Source organism: Aquarana catesbeiana, linkage group LG04 (genome assembly GCF_042186555.1).
Source record: "Aquarana catesbeiana isolate 2022-GZ linkage group LG04, ASM4218655v1, whole genome shotgun sequence".
In the NCBI taxonomy this organism is placed as follows: domain Eukaryota; kingdom Metazoa; phylum Chordata; class Amphibia; order Anura; family Ranidae; genus Aquarana; species Aquarana catesbeiana.
The window spans coordinates 581,034,662-581,057,625 of NC_133327.1; the positions used below are offsets into that span (position 1 = coordinate 581,034,662).

At 41.5% G+C, this 22,964-nt stretch overlaps 1 protein-coding gene across 3 annotated transcripts in view; it reads left to right on the forward strand.

Moving 5' to 3' along the window:
- FANCL (FA complementation group L) overlaps positions 1–22,964 on the forward strand; it is a 235,619-nt gene that overhangs the window by 31,620 nt on the left and 181,035 nt on the right. For all 3 annotated transcript variants that reach the window (XR_012243984.1, XM_073628117.1, XM_073628116.1), the window contains exon 3: positions 20,460–20,520. Coding sequence is in view for 2 of the 3 variants with exons in the window: in XM_073628117.1 (XP_073484218.1) it covers positions 20,460–20,520 (61 nt within the window). In the remaining variant the exon portion in view is untranslated. The remainder of the gene's footprint in view (positions 1–20,459; positions 20,521–22,964) is intronic.

Sequence of the window (22,964 nt, forward strand, 5' to 3'; positions counted from 1 at the left end):
TTCACTGTACTGGGTATACGTGAGGGTTTACATCCACTTTAATGACTCGGAGAGGATCTGCAAAGGGGAGTGGGACAAAATCCCTCTTGAGATGTGTGAAAACCTGGTGGCCAACTACATGAAATGTCTGACCTCTGCGAATGCCAACAAGAGTTTTGCCACCAAGTACTAAGTCATGTTTTGCAAATGGGGTCAAACACTTATTTCACTCATTAAAATGCAAATCAATTTATAACTTTTTTGAAATGCGTTTTTCTAGATTTTTTTTTTTTTCATTGTTGTTCTGTCTTTCACTGTTAAAATTAACCTACCATTAAAATTATAGACTGAACATTTCTTTGTCAGTGGGTAAACTTACAAAATCAGCAGGGGATCAAATACTTTTTCCCTCACTGTATGGACCCCTAGATTATAGGTGGCCAACATTCCAATATTCCTCTGGCTTGTCTCCACTCATCAATGATAACATCCGAATAGATCCTGTTGGCCCCTTTGTCTCTCGGTCTCCGCCAATCAGCTGAAACCACAGCCTGAAGGTGTTGAAGCTTTTTGTTCTTATAAATTATATAAACACCTAAAAAACATAACCAAATTGGTGTTGCAATGCTATTTGCAATCTGCAAATATTTGAGCACACATTTTTAACTGAGGGTGAAAAAAAGCAATTGGCAGATATATTGTACAAGGAATTTTTTTTCATGTGGAAAGTTACACACATTCCACAACCGTAACCATGTATGAATCCCTAACATGTTTAGTTAAAGTGTTTGTAAACCCAACATTTTATATTCCTGATATGTGGCTGCTGTACCATATGTACTTGTATGAAAAAGTCTCCTGCTCTCCTTGTATTGCTTCCTTTGTGTGAAATCCCTGGTGTTCCTGCTAGGCCCTCTGCTTTCCTGTTAAAAACTGACCTCACTAAGCAGAACAACACACCATGGCCAGTTCTCTAGCTGTGCTGGGAACTCTGCCTGCTCTTCTCAAATGATCAGACTTGTCCTGACATGCCCCGCCCCCTGCACAGCCATTCACTGGGAAGCTTAGTGTGCGTCAGCTTCTCCTCTCCCAGCTCTCTCTGCAGCTGAGAAGAGAGGGAATGTGATCACTTCTAAAAAAAAAAAAAAAAAAAAGTACTTTATATTGTTGTGTGGGGTGTGTTTTGTGTGTGTGTGTGTGTGTGTGTGTGTGTTGTGTTTTTTTTTTTTTTTATCTATACTCAATTGTTTTGCCTTTCATTTCTATTTTAAACTGAATAAGTTGTTTTTACACAGTGAGGGTTTAATATCCCTTTAATTGAGCAAGTAAATAGTGATGATGATTATTATTATTATTATTATTATTATTATTATTATTATTATTCAGGACTTTTATTTTTTGTGCCAACGGTTTTCACAGCACTTTACAGTATTAAAGGAGACAAAACTGTTACAAGGCGGATAGTAGGGCCCTGCTCGTGAGAGCTTCCGATCTCTAAAAGGAGGGGTAATGATTGTGGGGAAATTAGCTGATGAAGAGAGAAAAGTTCAGTTGTTTGGTAGAGGCAGGATAGGCTTCCCTGAAGGGACGGGTTTTCAGGAATGACCTAAAGTTGGAAAGAGTAGGAGATAGATTCACATATTGGGGTAGAGAGTTCCAGAAGATGGGGTAGGCTATGGAGAAGTTCTGGTTGTGTATATGGGAGGTGGTAGTGCAGGAGCTAGAGATTGAGAGGACTTGGGAGGATTAGAGAAGACTGGGTGATATTTTGAGACCGCATTGGTGATGTAGCTGGAGGCAGAGTTGTGGGTGGCTTTGTAATTTTGTTAAAAAATGTTTTTTTGTTTTTTTTTGTTTTGTTTTGTTTTGGCAATAGGAAGGCAATGGAGGGATTGGCGTTGGACACTGAGCTGTTGGTAGGGTGGATGAGTCTGGCAGCAGCATTCATAATAGACTGAAGAGAGGAAACTAATGTAGTTTTAGTAAACCAGTGCGTTCTTGCTTTAAAAAAAAAAAAAGTACAAAAAGGTAGTTACTTGAGTCATTTAAAACAAAAACAAAAGATGCTAATCATGCTATTTTTTTTTTCTTTTTGCTGCTAAACTTAGCAGCATTGGTTAGTCCAGTTTTTTCTTTCTTTTTTTTTTTTTTTTCAATATAAAAGATTGTGGTTAGTCTTCTCAAAAGCAAATAATGACCTTGAACCACCATCCTTTTCGAAGTGTTTCTTGCTCAAACAAAAGGTAAACGCGTGCTTGTTGTATACCACATGTGTCATCAGGTTTACCTGGTGTTCTGTTGCTCAACATTTCTATACCTGCTTTTTTTCCACACCAGCTGCATTAGCGTGCATTAATCTATGCACCTTTGGGACATTTTTAAGTGTTTTGGAAGAACGCCAAACGCCAAATTTTGAATAACAAAATGCAGGTCATCACCCCAAAAGTACAGCAGACACAACTTCTACACCAGTTAATGTAGAGCATTGGTGTGAACATAATCATTTTAAAACAATGGCTTGTGATAAGTATATGTATTAGTGCACACAAACGCTCTTAATTTAACCACTTAAGGACCGAGCCTCTTTCTGAGATTTGTTGTTTACAAATTGAAAACTTTTTTATTTAGTTATTTTTTTGCTAGAGAACCCCCAACCCTATTATACATTTTTTTTCTAACACCCTAGAGAATAAAGTGGCGGTCATTGCAATACTTTCTGTCACACCATATTCGTGCAGTGGTCTTACAAGCGCACTTTTTTTGGAAAAAATACTTTCTTTTTAAATTAAAAAAATAAGACTACAGTAAAGTTAGCCCAATTTTTTATATTGTGAAAGGTAATGTTACGCTGAGTAAATTGATCCCCAACATGTCACGCTTGAAAATTGCGCCCACTTGTGGAATGGCAACAAACTTTTATCCTTAAAAATCTCCATAGGCGACGTTTAAAAAATTCTACAGGTTGCATGTTTTGAGTTACAGAGGAGGTCTAGTGCTAGAATTATTGCTCCCGCTCTACCAATTGCGGCAATACTTCACATGTGTGGTTTGAATGCTTTCATACGCGGGCGCTACTCTTGTATGCCTTTACTTCTGCACGCGAGCTCGGCGGGATTGGGGCGCGTTTTAAAAAGAAAAAAAAAATTTTCTTATTTATTTTACCTTTTTTATTTTTACACTGTTTTTTTTTTTTTTTTTTAAATTGTCACTTTTATTCTTATTACAAGGAATGTAAACATCCCATGTAATAGAAAAAAAAGCATGGCAGGACCTCTTAAATATGAGATCTGGGGTCAAAAAGAGCTCAGATCTCATATTTACACTAAAATGCAATTAAAAAATAAATACATTTTGTCATTTAAAAAAAAAAAAAAAAAAATGGCCCTTTTTAACCACTTCCCTACCGCGCATAGTCAGATGACGGCGGCAGGAACCCTTAGTCCCTCCAGGCCGCCGTCATATGATGTATTTTAATTCCTGAGCCTCTTGGGGACATGCGCGCCCGCTGCGTCACTAGGCACCCGATGCGCGTGCCCATCGGCCAGTGTGTCCGCCGGGCACCCACGATTGCCCATGAACACAGCAGGGCCGTGGATCTGTGTGTGTAAACACACGTCCTGTCAGAGGAGAGGAGACCGATGGTGTGTTCCCAGTACAGAGGAACACCGATCGGTCTCCTCCCCTTGTGAGTCCCCGCCCCCTACAGTTAGCCCCTTTCTCGCCCCCTAGTGTTAACCCCTTCCCTGCCAGTCACATTTACACAGTAATCTATGCATTTTTATAGCTCTGATTGCTGTATAAATGTGAATGGTCACGATAAATGTGAATGGTCACGATAAAAATCGCAGATTGCCGCCATTACTAGTATAAAAAAAAAAAAAAAATAACAATAAAAATGCCATACACTTATCCTCTATTTTGTAGACGCTATAACTTTTGCGCAAACCAATCAATATACGTTTATTGCGATATATATATATATATATATATTTTTTTTTTTTTAAACCAAAAATATGTAGAAGAATGCATATCGGCTTAAACTGAGGAAATTTTTTTTTTTTTAAATGGGATATTTATTATAGCAAAAAGTTAAAAATATGGTGAGATAATGGCTCCCATGGTGTAATACCAAAAAGTAATGTTTATTAAAACATATTTTAAATTTTTTTAAAAACGGTTCCATACAGCATAGGTGTTAATCTGTAGCAAAAACAACACTAGCTGGTGGATGGCAGAGTACCAGAGCCGTGGGTTTGCAGCGTGCGCTCCAGCTGTGTTCCACCCGACAGCTCTCGTAACCGGAAGTGACGTAGTGTGCGTGGCTCCGCCTAATAGGCGAACCCACAGCCCTGGTACTCTGCCATCCACCAGCTAGTGTTGTTTTTGCTACAGATTAACACCTATGCTGTATGGAACCGTTTTTAATATATATTTTAATTTTTTTTAATAAACATTACTAGTGTTGTTTTTTTGCTATAGATTAACGCATATGCTGTATGGAACTGTTTTTAAAACGTATTTTAAAATATTTTTAATAAACATTACTTTTTGGTACTACACCATGAGAGCCATTATCTCTCTTTTTTTATGAGGAGCATTTAAGAGTGCATCTATAATTGCCTAAATACCTAGATAATAAGTGACACCCATGAGCCTGAAGACGCTGCGAGTCAGAGGATTGATCGTTTAAAGCCATCAGGATCTAAGTCTATATGCGAAATACCCCTGTAGGGGTTAAAGGAGCTGGTGAGTGGGGTCCTAAGAGGGGGAGCACGAAAGTCACCTGCTAAATCTGCCATCACGAACACCATTCACATTGGAACTGCTGTTTTTTGTTTTGTTTTTGTTGTGCATTTTTTAGTGCATTTTTTTTTCTTTTGTGCATTTTTAATGCAATTTGCCTGTTTATGGACAATTCATAGCAATATCTCATGGATTGGGTATTGCTAAATACTACACTTTCCACATATGTTATATGTTTTGAAGTATTCATTTCATTAATTTGTCACTGAGCAATGTACTTACCTCGTACTATCACTTATTAGTTTTTTAAGCAATCTGAGGGGTGTGGATGCCCCTATCACCATCTAATATTGATCTTGTTCAACTTTAGTTTTACGCTTTTATTTGGCGCATCACTTACACCTTTTAGTAATGTTGACTATGCACCCACCCTCCTAGATTCCTGCATTAGAGGGTCTGTCCTCACACAGGTGGATTTTACATACTACTAATCTTTAAACGTAGGTCACTGCAAGGGTGTTAGTAGTTAATCTACACCATTGTGAATTTTTCTTTAACCACATTATCCTATCGAGCATTTTTTGATTCATACAGCCATGTAAATAGAGACCCGATAGATCACTCTTCGGGCTACAGGTAGCGCCACTGACCCCAACCATCCCTTCTTAACTTGTGTTAGCATCTGTTATAAAAAAATTGCTTGCAGCAGAAGCCACAACATAACGCAATATAAAATGCAGTAAATAATATTAATAGGCTTTTCTTAATCGGACTATCATCAACTCAGAAACCATAGATGTAATGGATAGGATACTCGTAGCTATATGATGGAAAGAAAGGGGCGCAATAATCCTTATGGTGAAATTCTGATAACACTTTTGCATGCGAGATGATGATGCTTTTTTTTTTTTTTTTTCTTTCTTTTTATAGTTAAAGTGGATGTAAACCTGCTTCATGAAATTTGACCTGGGCACATATATCTGCAGTGTTTTTACTTATCTCTCTCCAAAGCCCTAAGTTCTGTGTCTTTCCACTGCTCCATTCTTCCGTTATCACCATGATAACTTCTGACAAGATGGGAGATAAAAGCAGCTGAAAATTTATGTCGGGGAGGTTGCTATAAATAGATCAGCAGAGATCTGCTCTATTCGTAGCACAGCTCTGCTGTAAGTATCTTTGTTCCTCTGCCTATGTGGAGTGGGGGTGTGTGCCTTTCCTCCAATCAGCTGTCACACAGTATATGCCAAGACTCCACTCCTACTGCTAAAACAGGAAGAAAAAAACTAACACGATGTTCACTTTGCAAACAGTATATAAAGCGGAAGGCAGCAGATATACAAATAAAACATATGTAAGGAGGTTTGTTTTATCTCTGCCTCCTACTATCTGAGGCTATTCACTTCATGGGGTATAGGAGAGGGTTTACATCCACTTTAGGGATAACCTGCAGTTCCACTTTAAGTGTTACAACTTGGTCCTGCCCTCAGCCTGTGACTGGGCAGTGAAGGATGAGTGGCACACTGATGAGTTCCTCTCTCTGACACTGCTCCTATCAGCATGCTCCTTATTAGCACATGAGCACTGACGCGTGTGCTGATTTATCCCTCTTTCAGCCTCAGCTTTGCAAGAGGCTGATACCCAGTCAAATGCAGGCTTTCTACTTTTTGCATTAATTATACATTTAATAATGTAATATTGAATACAGGGAACATTGCAGTGATTTGAGTATTTTATATCTGATTGTAATGACAGCACTATCTAATAAATTAATCAAAAACTATTCTACATTTAATCACTAATGAAAAAACATATATGAAAACTAGGGTTGCACCGATTTTTTTTTTTTTTTTTTTTTTTTTTTTAATTTATTTTATTACAATTTAACATTTTGAAATATTTATTAAAATTGTTTTTTTTAAATTTTATTTTTATCAGCCCTGTTGGGGGGGGGGGGGGGGGGGCCTTTGGTGAGATATCCGGGGGGGGGGGGGGGGGTATAAACAGAAGACCTCTGATATCTCCCCTTTGAGACAGGGAAAGGGACTGAGAATGAAGATTCCCCAGTCCCTTTCTCTGCAGCCTCAGCTGCACTGAAGATGAATGGACAGGAGACAGAGGCTCCTGTTCATTCATAAACTGAAGCATCGTAGACACCGTTTACGATGCTCAGTAATCATTGACTGTGCATTCGGAAAAAGAAGGAGCCAGTAAATTACAGATTTACCAGCCCCTTCCCCTGCACTCCATTCTGAGATCCGGGACAGGGGGGGACCGGAGGAGGACACAGAAAGCCGGGGAGGACACGGGGGGGACCCAGAAGACGAAACGCATCGGGACCCAGAGGAGGACACAGAGAGCTGGGGAGGACGCAGGGGGACCCGGAGAATGACATAGAGGGGACTCGGAGGACAAAACTGACCGGGAGGAGAACCTCCTGGAGGAGAACACAGGGAGCACAGAGGGGGACCCAGAAAACACAGGGGGAGACAGCTGGGTGGGCCTTTGGGAGTGCCCTCACCACACACGCCAGGTCGGCACTCATAGCCTGGAAGCCACAGCTACATCCGGTCAGGTGATGGGATTGAATGCGCTACACTAGTGTCGGTCGTGGCACTATTTATGTAAGTTTATGATGATTGTGGTTTAAAGATAATAAATAGGGAAGTTTTACACCTTTTAATGGGTCCATTAATTACTATTCGGGATCATTTCATAAAATTCGCTGTGACGCTCTGCAGGAATCTTTGCTGGTCTAATGTTGATTCTGTCTGTGAGTTTGTTGCTTTTTTAGTTTACCAGCCAGTCTCTTTGATGAGCATTTTAGTCTTATTGAGAGTGAAAGACACATTTTGCACAAAGACTTTTTTTGCACTTTATATTTGGATGAATTCTTTGCATGGGACGCATTTTATCAATTACTTTGAATTAGGGTTGCACTAATACCACTTTTTTAAAACCGAGTACAAGTACCTATACTTTTTTTTTTTTTCTCTCCAAGTACTCGCTAATACCGATTACCAATACTTTTTTTTAAATGTCACGTGACAGTGGCTCTAATATGCAGCACTGATAGGTGGCACTGATGAGGCGTGGACTGTGTCAGTAGTTTTTTTATTTTTTTTTTACAATTTTTTTTTTTTTTTACACTATATCTAGTGTGTGTGTATGTATGTGTTTTATTTATATATATATATATATATATATATATATATATATATATATATATATATATATATATATATATATATATATATATATATACATACATACATACATACATACATACATACATACATACATACATACATACATACATTTACATATATATATATATATACACAGTGGGGACGGAATATTATAAGACCCCCTTAAATTTTTCACTCTTTGTTATATTGCAGCCATTTGCTAAAATCATTTGTTAATTTTTTTCCTTATTAATGTACACACAGCACCCCATATTGTCGGAAAAACACAGAATTGTTGACATTTTTGCAGATTTATTAAAAAGAAAAACTGAAAAATCACATGGTCCTAAGTATTCATACCCTTTGCTGTGACACTCATATATTTAACTCAGGTGCTGTCCATTTCTTCTGATCATCCTTGAGATGGTTCTACACCTTCATTTGAGTCCAGCTGTGTTTGATTATACTGATTGGACTTGATTAGGAAAGACACACACCTGTCTATATAAGACCTTACAGCTTACAGTGCATGTCAGAGCATTTGAGAATCAAGAGGTCAAAGGAACTGCCTGAAGAGCTCAGAGACAGAATTATGGCAAGGCACAGATCTGGCCAAGGTTACAAAAACATTTCTGCTGCACTTAAGGTTCCTAAGAGCACAGTGGCCTCCATAATCCTTAAATGGAAGACGTTTGGGAAGACCAGAACCCTTCCTAGAGCTGGCCGTCTGGCTAAACTGACCTATCGAGGGAGAAGAGCCTTGGTGAGAGAGGTAAAGAAGAACCCAAAGATCACTGTGGCTGAGCTCCAGAGATGCAGTCGGGAGATGGGAAAAAGTTGTAGAAAGTCAACCATCACTGCAGCCCTCCACCAGTTGGGGCTTTATGGCAGAGTGGCCCGACAGAAGCCTCTCCTCAGTGCAAGACACATGAAAGCCCGCATGGAGTTTTCTAAAAAAAAACACCTGAAGGACTCCAAGATGGTGAGAAATAAGATTCTCTGGTCTGATGAGACCAAGATAGAACTTTTTGGCCTTAATTCTAATGCCCTGTACACACGGTCGGATTTTCCGATGGAAAATGTGTGATAGGACCTTGTTGTCGGAAATTCTGACCGTGTGTAGGCTCCATCACACATTTTCCATCGGATTTTCCGACACACAAAGTTTGAGAGCAGGATATAAAATTTTCCAACAACAAAATTTGATGTCGGAAATTCCGATCGTGTGTACACAAATCCGACGGGCAAAGTGCCACGCATGCTCAGAATAAATAAAGAGATGAAAGCTATTGGCCACTGCCCCGTTTATAGTCCCAACGTACGTGTTTTACGCCACCGCGTTCAGAACGATCGGATTTTCCAACAACTTTGTGTGACTGTGTGTATGCAAGACAAGTTTGAGCCAACATCCGTCGGAAAAAATCCTAGGATTTCGTTGTCGGAATGTCTGAACAAAGTCCGACCGTGTGTACGGGGCATTAGCGGTATGTGTGGAGAAAACCAGGCACTGCTCATCACCTGTCCAATACAGTCTCAGCAGTGAAGCATGGTGGTGGCAGCATCATGCTGTGGGGGTGTTTTTCAGCTGCAGGGACAGGACGACTGGTTGCAATCGAGGGAAAGATGAATGCAGGCAAGTACAGGGATAACCTGGACGAAAACCTTCTCCAGAGTGCTCAGGACCTCATATTGGCCCGAAGGTTTACCTTCCAACAAGACAATGACCCTAAACACACAGCTAAAATAACGAAGGAGTGGCTTCACAACAACTCCGCGACTGTTCTTGAATGGCCCAGCCAGAGCCCTGACTTAAACCCAATTGAGCATCTCTGGAGAGACCTAAAAATGGCTGTCCACCAACGTTTACCATCCAACCTGACAGAACTGGAGAGGATCTGCAAGGAATAATGGCAGAGAATCCCCAAATTCAGGTGTGAAAAACTTGTTGCATCTTTCCCAAAAAGACTCATGGCTGTATTCGATCAAAAGGATGCTTCTACTAAATACTGAGCAAAGGGTCTGAATACTTAGGACCATGTGATGTTTCAGTTTTTCTTTTTTAATAAATATGCAAAAATGTCAACAATTCTGTGTTTTTCTGTCAATATGGGGTGCAGTGTGTACATTAATGAGGAAAAAAAATGAACTTAAATGATTCTAGCAAATGGCTGCAATGTAACAAAGAGTGAAAAATTTAAGGGGGTCTGAATACTTTCCGTCCCCACTATGTGTGTGTGTGATATATAATATAATATAAATATATATATATATATATATAATATATAAAATGTCAACCCTGTTGGGGGGTAGGTAGGCTTTGGCGAGATGTCAGGGGTCTAAATAGACCTCTGACATCTCCCCTTTGAGACAGGGAAAGGGACTGAGGACACAGATTCCCCAGTCCCTTTCTCAACAGCCTCAGCTGCACTGAAAATCAATGGAGAGGAGACAGAGGCTCTTCTCCATTCATAAACTGAAGCATTGTAAACAATGTTTACAATGCTCATTTATGAATGGACAGAGAACAGTGGGGTGGCCCCTAAAAGTCACACATCTAGGTGACTTGGAGAGGTGTGTAGAGTGGTAACCTCAGCCTGGACTCCAACCATACCCCCTGAGGTTACCACTCTACACACAACTCCAGGACATCTAGATGTGCGACCTTAGGGGCCACCCCATTGTTCTCTGAAGCCTCACAGGAGCCAGGACGGGTTCCATCTCCTGTCAGCACTCTAGCAGCAGCTACGGAAGCATTGATCACATACCCCTTACCGCCGAGCCTGAGTGGCACACACACATTGCCCAGAGGTCACTATGAATGGACAGAGTCAGTGATTACTGACTCTGTCCATTCAGAAAAGAAAGGAGCTGGTAAATTACATTTACCAGCTCCTTCTTCCTCTCTCCATCCTGAAGAATCTGGGACGGGGGTGGGGGCGGAGGAGGACTGGGGCCGATCTCCCTGTGTGGCTTTCAATAAAGCAGCTGAAAGCCACGGAGGGTAGAGGAGGAGAAGTGGCTGTCAGCTGCTTTATTCAAAGCCACACAGGGAGATCAGTGATTTATAAATTCCCCTGCCACCGCACCGATCATCTCTGAGTGTCCAGGTATCGTATTAGGCATCAGGAGCATTTGCAGGAGTACAAGTACTCCTGCAAATGCTCTGTATCGGCACAGATACCGATACTAATATCGGTATTGGTGCAACCCTACTTTGAATTAATTTATTTGCACTGGACACTTTATTAAAAGAAGAGCTTGGTGGATGCATTATTGAGGTTTTTCTATGTAATACTTTTCTATATTGGACACTTTGATGTTTTTTTTGACTTGATTACACATAGGCATTTTGTTTTATGTTTTCATACATGGTTTTTAAATTTTTGATTACATTTTTATAATAGTTTTTAATATATTTATAAGATAGGTGACAGCACTGTCATTGCACTCAATCACATGTAGGTGGTGTTTATACACCATATAGATAGCAGCTTCACCAGATATTTGGACTGTGCCACAGAAAAGGGGAACTCACACATTTCCTCTTTTTTTTCCTTTGCATTTTATATATGCCTGGTGTTCAGCTTTAAGTTAGCATTTAAGATGTATAATAATATATAACTTCACTCACCGGCCACTTTATTAGGTACACCTGTTCAATTGCTTGGTAACACAAATTGCTAATCAGCCAATCACATGGCAGAAACTCAATGCATTTAGGCATCTAGACGTGGTGAAGTTCAAACCGAGCATCAGAATGGGTAAAAAAGGTGACGTTGAACGTGGCATGGTTGTTGGTGACAGACAGGCTGGTTTGAGTATTTCAAAAGCTGCTGATCTACTGGGAGTTTCATGCACAACTATCTCCAGGGTTTACAGAGGATGGTCAGAAAAAGAGAAAATATCTAGTGAGCGGAAGTTGTGTGGACAAAAATGCCTTGTTGTCAAGATAAGGAGGCGAATGGAGAAACTGGTTTGAGATGATAGAAAGGCAACAGTAACTCAAATAATTACTTGTTACAATCAAGGTGTGCAGAATACCATCTCTGAATGCACAACACATTTGAACCTTGAAGCAGATGGGCTACAGCAGCTGAAGATCACACGGGGTGCCACTCCTGTCAGCTAAGAACAGGAAACTGAGGCTACAATTCGCACAGGCTCACGAAAATTGGACAATAGAAGATTGAAAAAAACGTTGCCTGGTCTGATGAGTCTCGATTTTCAGCTGTGACATTCAGATGGTAGGGTCAGAATTTGGCATAAACCATGAAAACATGGATCCATCCTGCCTTGTATCAACGGTTTAGGATGGTGCTGGTGGTGTAATGGTGTGGGGGATATTTTCTTGGCACACTTTGGGCCCCTTAGTACCAATTGAGCATTGTTCAAATGCCAAGGTCTACCTGAGTATTGTTGCTGACCATGTCCAGCCCTTTATGACTACAGTGTACCCATCTTCTGATGGCTCCTTCCAGCAGGATAATGCACCATGTCACAAAGCTCAAATCATCTCAAATTGATTTCTTGAACATGACAATAAGGTCTCTGTACTCCAATGGCCTCCACAGTCACCAGATCTCATTCCAATAGAGCACCTTTGGGATGTTGTGGAACGGGAGATTCCCATCAGGGATGTGCCGTCGACAAATCTGCAGCAACTGTGTGATGCTATCATATCACTATGGGCCAAAATCTCAGGAATGTTTCCAACACCTTGTTGAATCTATGTCACAAAGAATTAAGGCAGTTCTGAATGCAAAAGTGGGTCCGACACGATACCTTAAAAAAAAAAAAAAAAAAAGTGCCCAGTGAGTGTATATTGTGTATTTATGAAGTTGAACCCTAAAAGTAAAGTGACTAATACAAGCTAGATCGCTAACCAGTAAAAAGTATTCCCTATAGTTTCACTTTTCAAATAAAGGTTGGTTGTTGAGATGCTAGTAAAAATAAAAACCTCTTACATCTTTTGTAACTATCGTTACACACCAAAGGGATCAAAAGTATTATAGAGCATCTTGCATTCTTTGAAAGGAGTACAGGAAATTTTCTGAAATGGAGGAGCTCCATGTGATTTCTGTCAGTTCCATTACCTGCACTTCAGCAATGACAACGCTGTCAGAGGCTGCATGTAACTAACCTTTTTCAAGAAAAAAGCAGTAGCCACCAGTGGTGCACACATCATTCGATTCCTTATTGGTACCCGGCTAATTCCCTAATAATGTTTTTTTTCACACACTTCAGCTTTAAAGTGGTTCTAAATGGCTAAAAGTTTTTTTACCTCCATGCATTCTATGCATCAAAGTAAAAAAACTTCTGTATGCAGCCCCCCCCCCCCCCCCCAAATACTCAACAGAGCCAGATCTCATGCTATGTGTGTCTCATAGACACACAGAGGTGGCTCAGGAGCAAGCACGCACGAGTGCTCCCAGAGGAAGTGGCTTGCTATGGGGGCACTCAGCAGGGTGCCGGTAGGGGACTTAACCACTTCAGCCCCGGAAGGATTTACCCCCTTCCTGACCAGAGCACTTTTTACAATTCGGCACTGCGTCGCTTTAACTGCTAATTGCACGGTCATGCAATGCTGTACCCAAACAAAATTTGTGTCCTTTTCTTCCCACAAATAGAGCTTTCTTTTGATGGTATTTAATCACCTCTGCCGTTTTTATTTTTTGCGCTATAAACGGAAAAAGACCGAAAATTTTGAAAAAAAATGATATTTTCTACTTTTTGTTATAAAAAAAAAAATCCAATAAACTCAATTTTAGTCATACATTTAGGCCAAAATGTACTCGGCCACATGTCTTTGGTAAAAAAAATGTCAATAAGCTTATATTTATTGGTGTGCGCAAAAGTTATAGCGTCTACAAACTAGGGTACATTTTCTGGAATTTACACAGCTTTTAGTTTATGATTGCCTATGTCATTTCTTGAGGTGCTAAAATGGCAGGGCAGTACAAAACCCCCCCAAATGACCCCATTTTGGAAAGTAGACACCCCAAGGAAATTGCTGAGAGCCATGTTGAGCCCATTGAATATTTATTTTTTTTGTCCCAAGTGACGGAATAATGACAAAAAAAAAAAAAATTTACAAAAAGTTGTCACTAAATGATATATTGCTCACACAGGCCATGGGCATATGTTGAATTGCACCCCAAAATACATTTGGCTGCTTCTCCTGAGTACGGGGATACCACATGTGGGACTTCTTGGGAGCCTAGCCGTGTATGGGGCCCCGAAAACCAATCACTGCCTTCAGGATTTCTAAGGGCATAAATTTTTGATTTCACTCCTCACTACCTATCACAGTTTTGAAGGCCATAAAATGCCAAGATGGCACAACCCCCCCCCTCCCCCCAAAATGACCCCATTTTGGAAAGTAGACACCTCAAGCTATTTGCTGAGAGGCATGGTGAGTATTTTGCAGCTCTCATTTGTTTTTGAAAATGAAGAAAGTCCAGAAAATTTTTTTTTTTTTTTCTTTTTTCAATTTTCAAAACTTTGTGACAAAAAGTAAGGTCTGCAAAATACTCACTATACCTCTCAGCAAATAGCTTGGGGTGTCTACTTTCCAAAATGGGATCATTTGGGGGGGGGTTGTGCCACCTGGGCATTCCATGGCCTCAAACTATGATAGGCAGTGAAGAGTGAAATCAAAAATTTACGCCCTTAGAAAGCCTGAAGGCGATGCTTGGTTTTCGGGGTCCTGTGCGTGGCTAGGCTCCCAAAAAGTCCCACACATGTGGTATCCCCATACTCAGGAGAAGCAACAGAATGTATTTTGGGGTGTAATTTCACATATTCCCATGGCATGTTTGAGCAATATATCATTTAGTGACAACTTTGTGCAAAAAAAAAAAAAAAAAATTGTCTCTTTCCCGCAACTTGTGTCACAATATAAAATATTCCATGGACTCGACATGCCTCTCAGCAAATAGGTTGGGGTGTCTACTTTCCAAAATGGGGTCATTTGGGGGGGGTTTGAACTGTCCTGGCATTTTATGCACAACATTTAGAAGCTTATGTCACACATCACTCACTCTTCTAACCACTTGAAGACAAAGCCCTTTCTGACACTTTTTGATTACATGAAAAAATAATTTTTTTTTGGCAAGAAAATTACTTTGAACCCCCAAACATTATATATTTTTTTAAAGCAAATGCCCTACAGATTAAAATGGTGGGTGTTTCATTTTTTTTTTTCACACAGTATTTGCGCAGCGATTTTTCAAACGCATTTTTTGTGGAAAAAACACACTTTTTTAAATTTTAATGCACTAAAACACACTATATTGCCCAAATGTTTGATGAAATAAAAAAGATGATCTTAGGCCGAGTACATGGATACCAAACATGACATGCTTTAAAATTACGCACAAACGTGCAGTGGCAACAAAATTAATACATTTTTAAAAGCCTTTAAAAGCCTTTACAGGTTACCACTTTAGATTTACAGAGGAGGTCTACTGCTAAAATTACTGCCCTCGATCTGACCTTCGTGGTGATACCTCACATGCATGGTGCAATTGCTGTTTACATTTGACGCCAGACCGACGCTTGCGTTCGCCTTAGCGCAAGAGCAGGGGGGACAGGGGTGCTTTTTTTTTTTTTTTCTCTTTATTATTTTTTTGCTTTTTTATCTTATTTTTAAACTGTTCCTTTTCATTTTTTTTTTTTTTTAAATCATTTTTATTGTTATCTCAGGGAATGTAAATATTCCCTATGATAGCAATAGGTAGTGACAGGTACTCTTTTTTGAAAAAATTGTCTGTTAGACCCTAGTTTTCTCCTCTGCCCTCAAAGCATCTGACCACACCAAAATCGGTGTGATAAAATGCTTCCCCAATTTCCCAATGGCGCTGTTTACATCCGGCGAAATCTAAGTCATAAAATGCTTGTAGCTTCCGGTTTCTTAGGCCATAGAGATGTTTGGAGCCACTCTGGTCTCTGATCAGCTCTATGGTCCAGCTGGCTGAATCACCGGCTGCATTCTCAGGTTCCCTGTTGAGACAGGAGAGCCAGAGAAAAACACGGAAGACGGGGGGGGGGGGGCATTCCCTCCCACTGCTTGTAAAAGCAGTCTAGAGGCTAATTAGCCACTAGGATTGCTTTTACATGAAAGCCGACCGCTGGCTGAAAAGAATGATACCAAGATGATACCTAAACCTGCAGGCATCATTCTGGTATAACCACTCAAAGTCGTGAATGGCGTACCTGAAGACAAAAAAATGGTTAACAATAAAGCACAGTAAACGGTAAAGTATAAAAAATTGCATACCTGAAAAGCAAACATGATAAAACATAATAACAATAAAACATTGCAGAATAGAATACAGTAAAAAAGAGCAGAACAATAGAGAGAATAGAGAGAGAGAACAATAAAACGACAACTATTTTTTTTTATTTTATATTTTTGTTTGTGTTTTTTTTTTTTTTTTTACACTTTTTTTTGTAACTGTAACTTTTTAATGGTAACCGGTTCCAGGTTCGGGTCTCTCAAAATGCGATGGCATCTTGGGAGACCCTGTGAAAGTGCGCCTAGTCTGTGCAATACTGTACCCTACGCTAATACTCAACTAGTGAATGGTAGCGTTCAAAACATTCACCAATGCAAAGACCAGGATTGTCAGGACAGGAGGGACAATAATAGCAGGTGTCACGCCTATATCCGCACTTGCTGCAGACACGACATCTTTTTTGGGGGGGTTCGTTGGGTAGGGGTACTCGGGAGGACATAAAAATGCCTCTCATGCAGCCGACTGCATTTGGTTGGGGATGTGAATGGTGGAAGTACAGGCGCTGCAGAAGTGGTGGGTTCCCAATTAGGATTGGCGAATGCAGCAGGAAGGGCATTATGGGCACGACGGCCTGTGTTTGTCTTCTTGGTGGCAGCGGGACACTACTTGTGCTTGCCACCTCACCAGCTTGAACTGCACTTATAGGACTCGCCACGTCACCAAGTGTTACTGCAGTGCTGGTTTGACTACGACCGGGGTGTACTAGGCCTCTGGTGTTTGCCAGTTCACCAAAACGCTACCAAAAAAACTGTTAGCGATCGCAGGGATCAGGCCTGACTCTGCGAATGCTGCAGTTATGCGTTTAGTGTTTTGTAAGTGACAGTGATCGATCGATACTGCACTTGGGTGGGCTGGGCCGGGCCAGGCAGAGGGGCAAAACGCAGGTGCTAGCAGGTATCTGGGCTGATCCCACTAACACTGCGTTTTTGGGAACCCTAAACTGCTGGGGACGCTAGTATAGATCTGATCGGATCAGATGTTGATCCGATCAGATACTATACCACTAAGGGAGGTGTACGGTGCGTGCGTGGGTGTTAGCGGTACTGGCACTAACCTGACGCTGCTTGGGGCTGGTGCTTGCTAGTTCACCAAAACGCTACCATAAAAACTGTTAGCGATCGCAGGGATCAGGCCTGACTCTGCGAACGCTGCAGTTATGTGTTTATTTTGTAAGTGACAGTGATCGATCGATACTGCACTTGGGTGGGCTGGGCTGGGCCGGGCGGAGGGGAAAAACGCAGGTGTTAGCAGGTATCTGGGCTGATCCCGCTAACACTGCGTTTTTGGGAACCCTAAACTGATGGGGACGCTAGTATAGATCTGATCGGATCAGATATTGATGCGTTCAGATACTATACCACTAAGGAAGGCGTATGCTGCGTGCGTGGGTGTTAGCGATACTGGCGCTAATCTGACGCTGCCTGGGGCGACGCATATCACCGCCGGGTGATCAGGGGGCTAAACCTTTATTCGGTAATAAACGGTGGGTGCCCTGACACTATAAAAAATAAACGAACTAACCAGCGTCACCCGTAACGGTTATACGGTGATCAGTGGTGAAAGGGTTAACTAGGGGGCAATCAAGGGGTTAAAACCTTTTTTAGATAGTATATGGGGGTCCCTGACGCTATAAAACGCTGACGGCGAACCTAAATATTTACGTCCCTAACTAGCGTCACCAGTGACACTAATACAGCGATCAGAAAAATGATCGCTTAGCGACACTGGTGACGGGGGGTGATCAAGGGGTTAAAACTTTATTAGGGGGGGGTTAGGGGGGTACCCTAGACCTAAAGGGGGCTAACTAACTGCCCTAACACTTCTAACTGTCACAAACTGACACCATGCAGTAATCAGGAAAAAAAAAAAAAAAACTGCTTGGTGTCAGTGTGACAGGGAGGGGGAGGGGTGATGGGGGGTGATCGGGGGTGTAATGTATGCCTGGCATGTTCTACTGTGTTGTGTTGTGTTTTACACTTACTCAGATGTCTTCTCTCCTCGGCGCCGGAAAGGAAACTGCCGAGCCGAGGAGAGATGACATCACATCCTCTGCCTCTGTGTACTATACAGAGGCAGGGGATGTTTCTCATTGGCTGGGTGCGATCGCGAGGGGGGGGCCACGATCGGATGGCCTCCCCCTCGCCTCTCAACGCTCCCAGACAAATGCCGACCGCCGCTGGCACCGGGGGGGTCCGATCGGACCCCCCGCCCGCGGGAAGGCAATCACGTACCAGGTACGTGATTTTGCCTGCCCGTGCCATTCTGCTCACGTATATAGGCGTGAGGCGGTCGGCAAGTGGTTAAGAAACCATTGCGCAGAGCAGGTAAGTATGACCTGTTAGTTCTTTAACCACTTCCCTACCCGCCCATAGTCATATGACGTTCACAGATGGGATCTCCCATCCTGGGTGGACGTCATATGACGTCCTGGGATTCCCGGCCGTCTAGGGGGCGCGCGCACGCCGCCGGGAGCGCGCGCGTGCGCCCGCCGCGTTCCTCGGGACCCGGTGCGTGTGCCCGGCGGCCGCGATGTCCGCCAGGCACCTGCGATTGCCCGTTAACCGGGCCGGCATGTGGATCTGTGTGTGTAAACACACAGATCCACAGCCTGTCAGCTCTGAGGAGAGCGATCTGTGTTCCCAGAACGGAGGAACACTGATCGGTCTCCTCCCCTAGTGCGTCCCCTCCCCCTTCAGTTAGAATCATTCCCTAGGAAACACATTAACCCCTCCCCGCCCCCTAGTGGTTAACCCCTTCACTGCCTGTCACATTTACACAGTAATCAATGCAATTTTATAGCATTGATCGCTGTATAAATGTGATTGGTCCCAAAAATGTGTCAAAAGTGTCCGATGTGTCCGCCATAATGTCGCAGTCACCAAAAATCGCAATCGCCGCTAAAAAAATTAAAAAATATTAAAAAAAAAAAATGCCATAAATCTATCCCGTATTTTGTAGACGTTATAACTTTTGCGCAAACCAATCAATATACGCTTATTGCGATTTTTTTTTTTACCAAAAATATGTAGAAGAATACGTATCGGCCAAAACTGAGGAAAAAATGTGTTTTTAAAAAAAAAAATTGGGATATTTATTATAGCAAAAAGTAAAAAATATTGTGTTTTTTTTCAAAATTGACGCTCTTCTTTTGTTTATAGTGTAAAAAATAAAAACCGCAGAGGCGATCAAATACCACCAAAAAAAAGCTCTATTTGTGGTGAAAAAAGGACGTCAATTTTTTTTGGGTACAACGTCGCACGACCGCGCAATTGACGTTCAAAATGCGACAGCGCTGAAAACTAAAAATTGGCCTGGGAAGGAAGGGGGTGAAATTGCCCGGTATTGAACCGGTTAAAAAAAAAAAAAAAAAAGTTGAACCTTTACAAACACTAACAATTCGCAACATGCATATCTGTAAAGCCAGACATCCTTCTTTGCATGCTTGTTCCAGGTAAGGGATACAAAGTACCGACACAAGAGGGTAAACATGACAGCCAAGAAACTGTGTCTCTCTTAGGAAAGGTTTCCTTTAAAGTGGAGTTCCACCTACTTTTACAACTCTTCAGCATCCCTCACTAAACTGTGCACTGCAAACGAATTGGATATTTAAAAAAAAAATGTTCTCAGCACCTACTGTATATCTGCTGTATTCATTTCTCACTTCCTCCTCCCTGGCCGTGGCTCATCGCATCATTTCCTGTTTGCAATGCCTTCTGGGAAGGGGTGGCAACTTCCTCTGACACTGCCGTTGCTATGGAAACCCTGACCTGAAACCTATTACACTGCTTGTGCTGCACTGAGCATGTGCGAGATCTGCAAGGATGAGATCCAGGAAGAAATACAGTCTGGCTTCAGATGCCCACACTTAAGATGGCCACGGCCTGCTGTAAGTTTATAAAATAACAAACTACTGCTATAAACGAACAAACTAACTTTACTAGAATACATTAAGCTTGTGTATTATATGGGTATTTTTATTAAAAAAGTATAATTTTGGCCGGAACACCACTTTAAGTTTCTCCTACATTATCTTTTTGCTGTCTGTTTGTTTCAGATTCTTTTTCTTTTTCAGATTTCTTTTTTTCCATTATATTGTAGAAACATGTTTCATATGTCCTAACAAGCAGCAAAAGGTGGAAAACTGTTGAATGTATATGTAAAGCGCTGCGTAAATTGATGGCGCTATATGAGTACCTTAAATAATAATAATATTAATAATTATTTGGTACTTAATTTGATTGTTCTTTATTGATAGATTGGAATGCAGTTGGCAGTTAACAAAAGCTCTGCATGGATATCAGCATGTTGTAAAACAGGTAATTTTAAGTATGTTTGTTTCATTTATTTTGCCTTATGCATGATCCTTATTGTTACAAGCAATGAATGAGTGTAGCAACTCCAACATGGCAACTCGCGCCGCACACCCATTTCATTATACACAAAGTTTGTTTATTAGTAAGCTGATTAGCTCATATCCACTGCCTGAATTCTTAATTTCTACCTGTTTTGCCCCTTATGCAGAGCCTAAGCCTAAGGGCTAGCCTTTTTGACACAATTACATTGTTTAGAATTTTTATTCATCTACACTCGACCCTTGGCTGATCTTCTAATTCTTCAGTGTGATTATAGGTCTCTCAGTAAAAAGGTGTGATATGAGATTATTTGTTGGAGACACTGAGGAAATATTATACAAGGCAATGGATAACGTGCTACAGAAACCCTTCAAAACCAATGGCTCATTAGTGTAACCAACACCCCAGTAGCTTTGTGTGGAAGTCTCTTTCCAGTGCTTGGACCACTGTCAAATTGTTTCTTTGTAATGTATGAGTTTGGGCAGGGGGATGGAATACTCGGAGGAGTCCAGTTAGAGAGCAGATGACTGATTTTCAGTACTCTCTGGATTTGTAGTCCTTATTGGGGATCTAGAATTTAGAGGTTTGGAGAGTATCTCAGGTGGCAAAGAACCTCCAAACCCTGACTACAGGGACTTTGATCCTGAAGGGGTTAATCTGGGTGCATCAGAGTCCGGAAAAGGAAGAGGAAACAGTTGGAACCTGTCTGATCAGGGTCGACCAGCTTGGAACTGAGCCAAGGTTGCTGAACTGTGAAACCCTCCTCTTTAGGACTCCTGAAACAGACAGGTTACCCTAAATCCCTGTGGAGGACTGGTATAATAGCAGTGAGACAATTTTTTTTTCTGTTGCACCAGAGTTCTGGACTATTTTGTATTCATTTGCTGAAGAAAACTTTTTATTTATTTTCCTGGATTGTTTGCAAAATTTATTAGAGACTATCTAATGTATTTTAAAATTGAGCATCAAGGGCTCTAGTACACTTGCCAGCTTGTGGTTTAGGGGCTTTTCCAACCAGTTTTTTCAAAGAAAGTTCCTTTTTAAATCGGGTTTCCCTCATGCAGGGTTTCAACATCACACAGGACACAAAACAAATCCTCATCCTCTTGACTATTTTTTGATCTGCTTGGACCTTCATTCAGACTATGAGGTCCCTTTCACATGGGGTGGACTCAGTGGGTATGTCAACTGATCCCATGCTGATCAGAGTGGGCAGATGAGCCATCCCTGTCTGCTAATTTTCTGTAGAGCGGACAAGGACAGTGCCCCCTTTGCTCTCTGGGTGGCTGGGAATATACAGACTTCACTGTCTGTTTTATACCTGACTACCCTCCAATCTAATCTGCTTAGACGGAGGAAGACAGATCCCCTTCTGGTGTGTCCATTTACACCCTCCGGTGCATAAGGGTGAATAGACCGTCTGATCAGGTCCACCTGAAAACCTGATTGGACCCTTCATGTGAAAGAGACCTAATAGTTCAGCCACCTGGCTTTGAAGTTGCCCAGCTTGGGCTGTTCACGCTGTCTGCCTCTGAGAGCACTGTCTCTATTTCAGCAAGACAGCATCCCTTTCATCATTTCGGATAATAGTCTGTACAAGACTCCTGTCTATAGACTGGACCTGAACACCTACAGACTCACACCTAATGTGCCTGTACACACTTGCTGTCTTCTGAAGCACAACCTTGAGGGAGGAGCTTTGATCAGACAGACTGACTGCCTTTTATGGGCCAACACCCACCTGTTAAACAATCTCACACCTTGTCAGGGACTCCTTTCATGCCAAGCCTCATGCACACTGGACGTTATAAAAATGCCAGTAGCGTTAGCTGTAGATTGAGTTTTTCTGCGTTTTTACAGTAGCTTTTTTTTTTTAATTTTTTCAGCTGTAGCATTATTTTTTTTAGCAAAAGTATACCCCCACAAAAGCTTATGGCTCAAAAACATTGATAAACACAGAATAGCCAAGTTTTTCCAGCTTTTATCAGAGTTAATGTTTTTAAAGCAAAAAAAACTCCTCTGAAAACCCACTAGCTTTGGGGGTTTTTTCCAGCCAGAAAACGTTCCTGCCAAAAAAATCTGATAACAGCCTTTGTGTGCATGGACACATAGGATAACATGCTGGGTAGCTTACTGGCTGCTTGTCTCTCTCTGGCCTCTGTCCACCCCCCCCCCCCCCCCCAACCCAAATAATCCAAGTAATTCCTCCGAGGCCTCCCCCGATATGTTACAGTGGGTATAGAAAAAAATCACCCCCCCTCCCCCTTCAAAATAATCACAAGTGAAGATGCACAGTTTTTGTTGTATCAGCTGTTTACTCAGTGCACTTATAACATCCAAGTGAAAAATATAACGCTAACATTTCAGAAAAAAAAAATTAAATAAAAATCGAAAACAGAATCACTGAG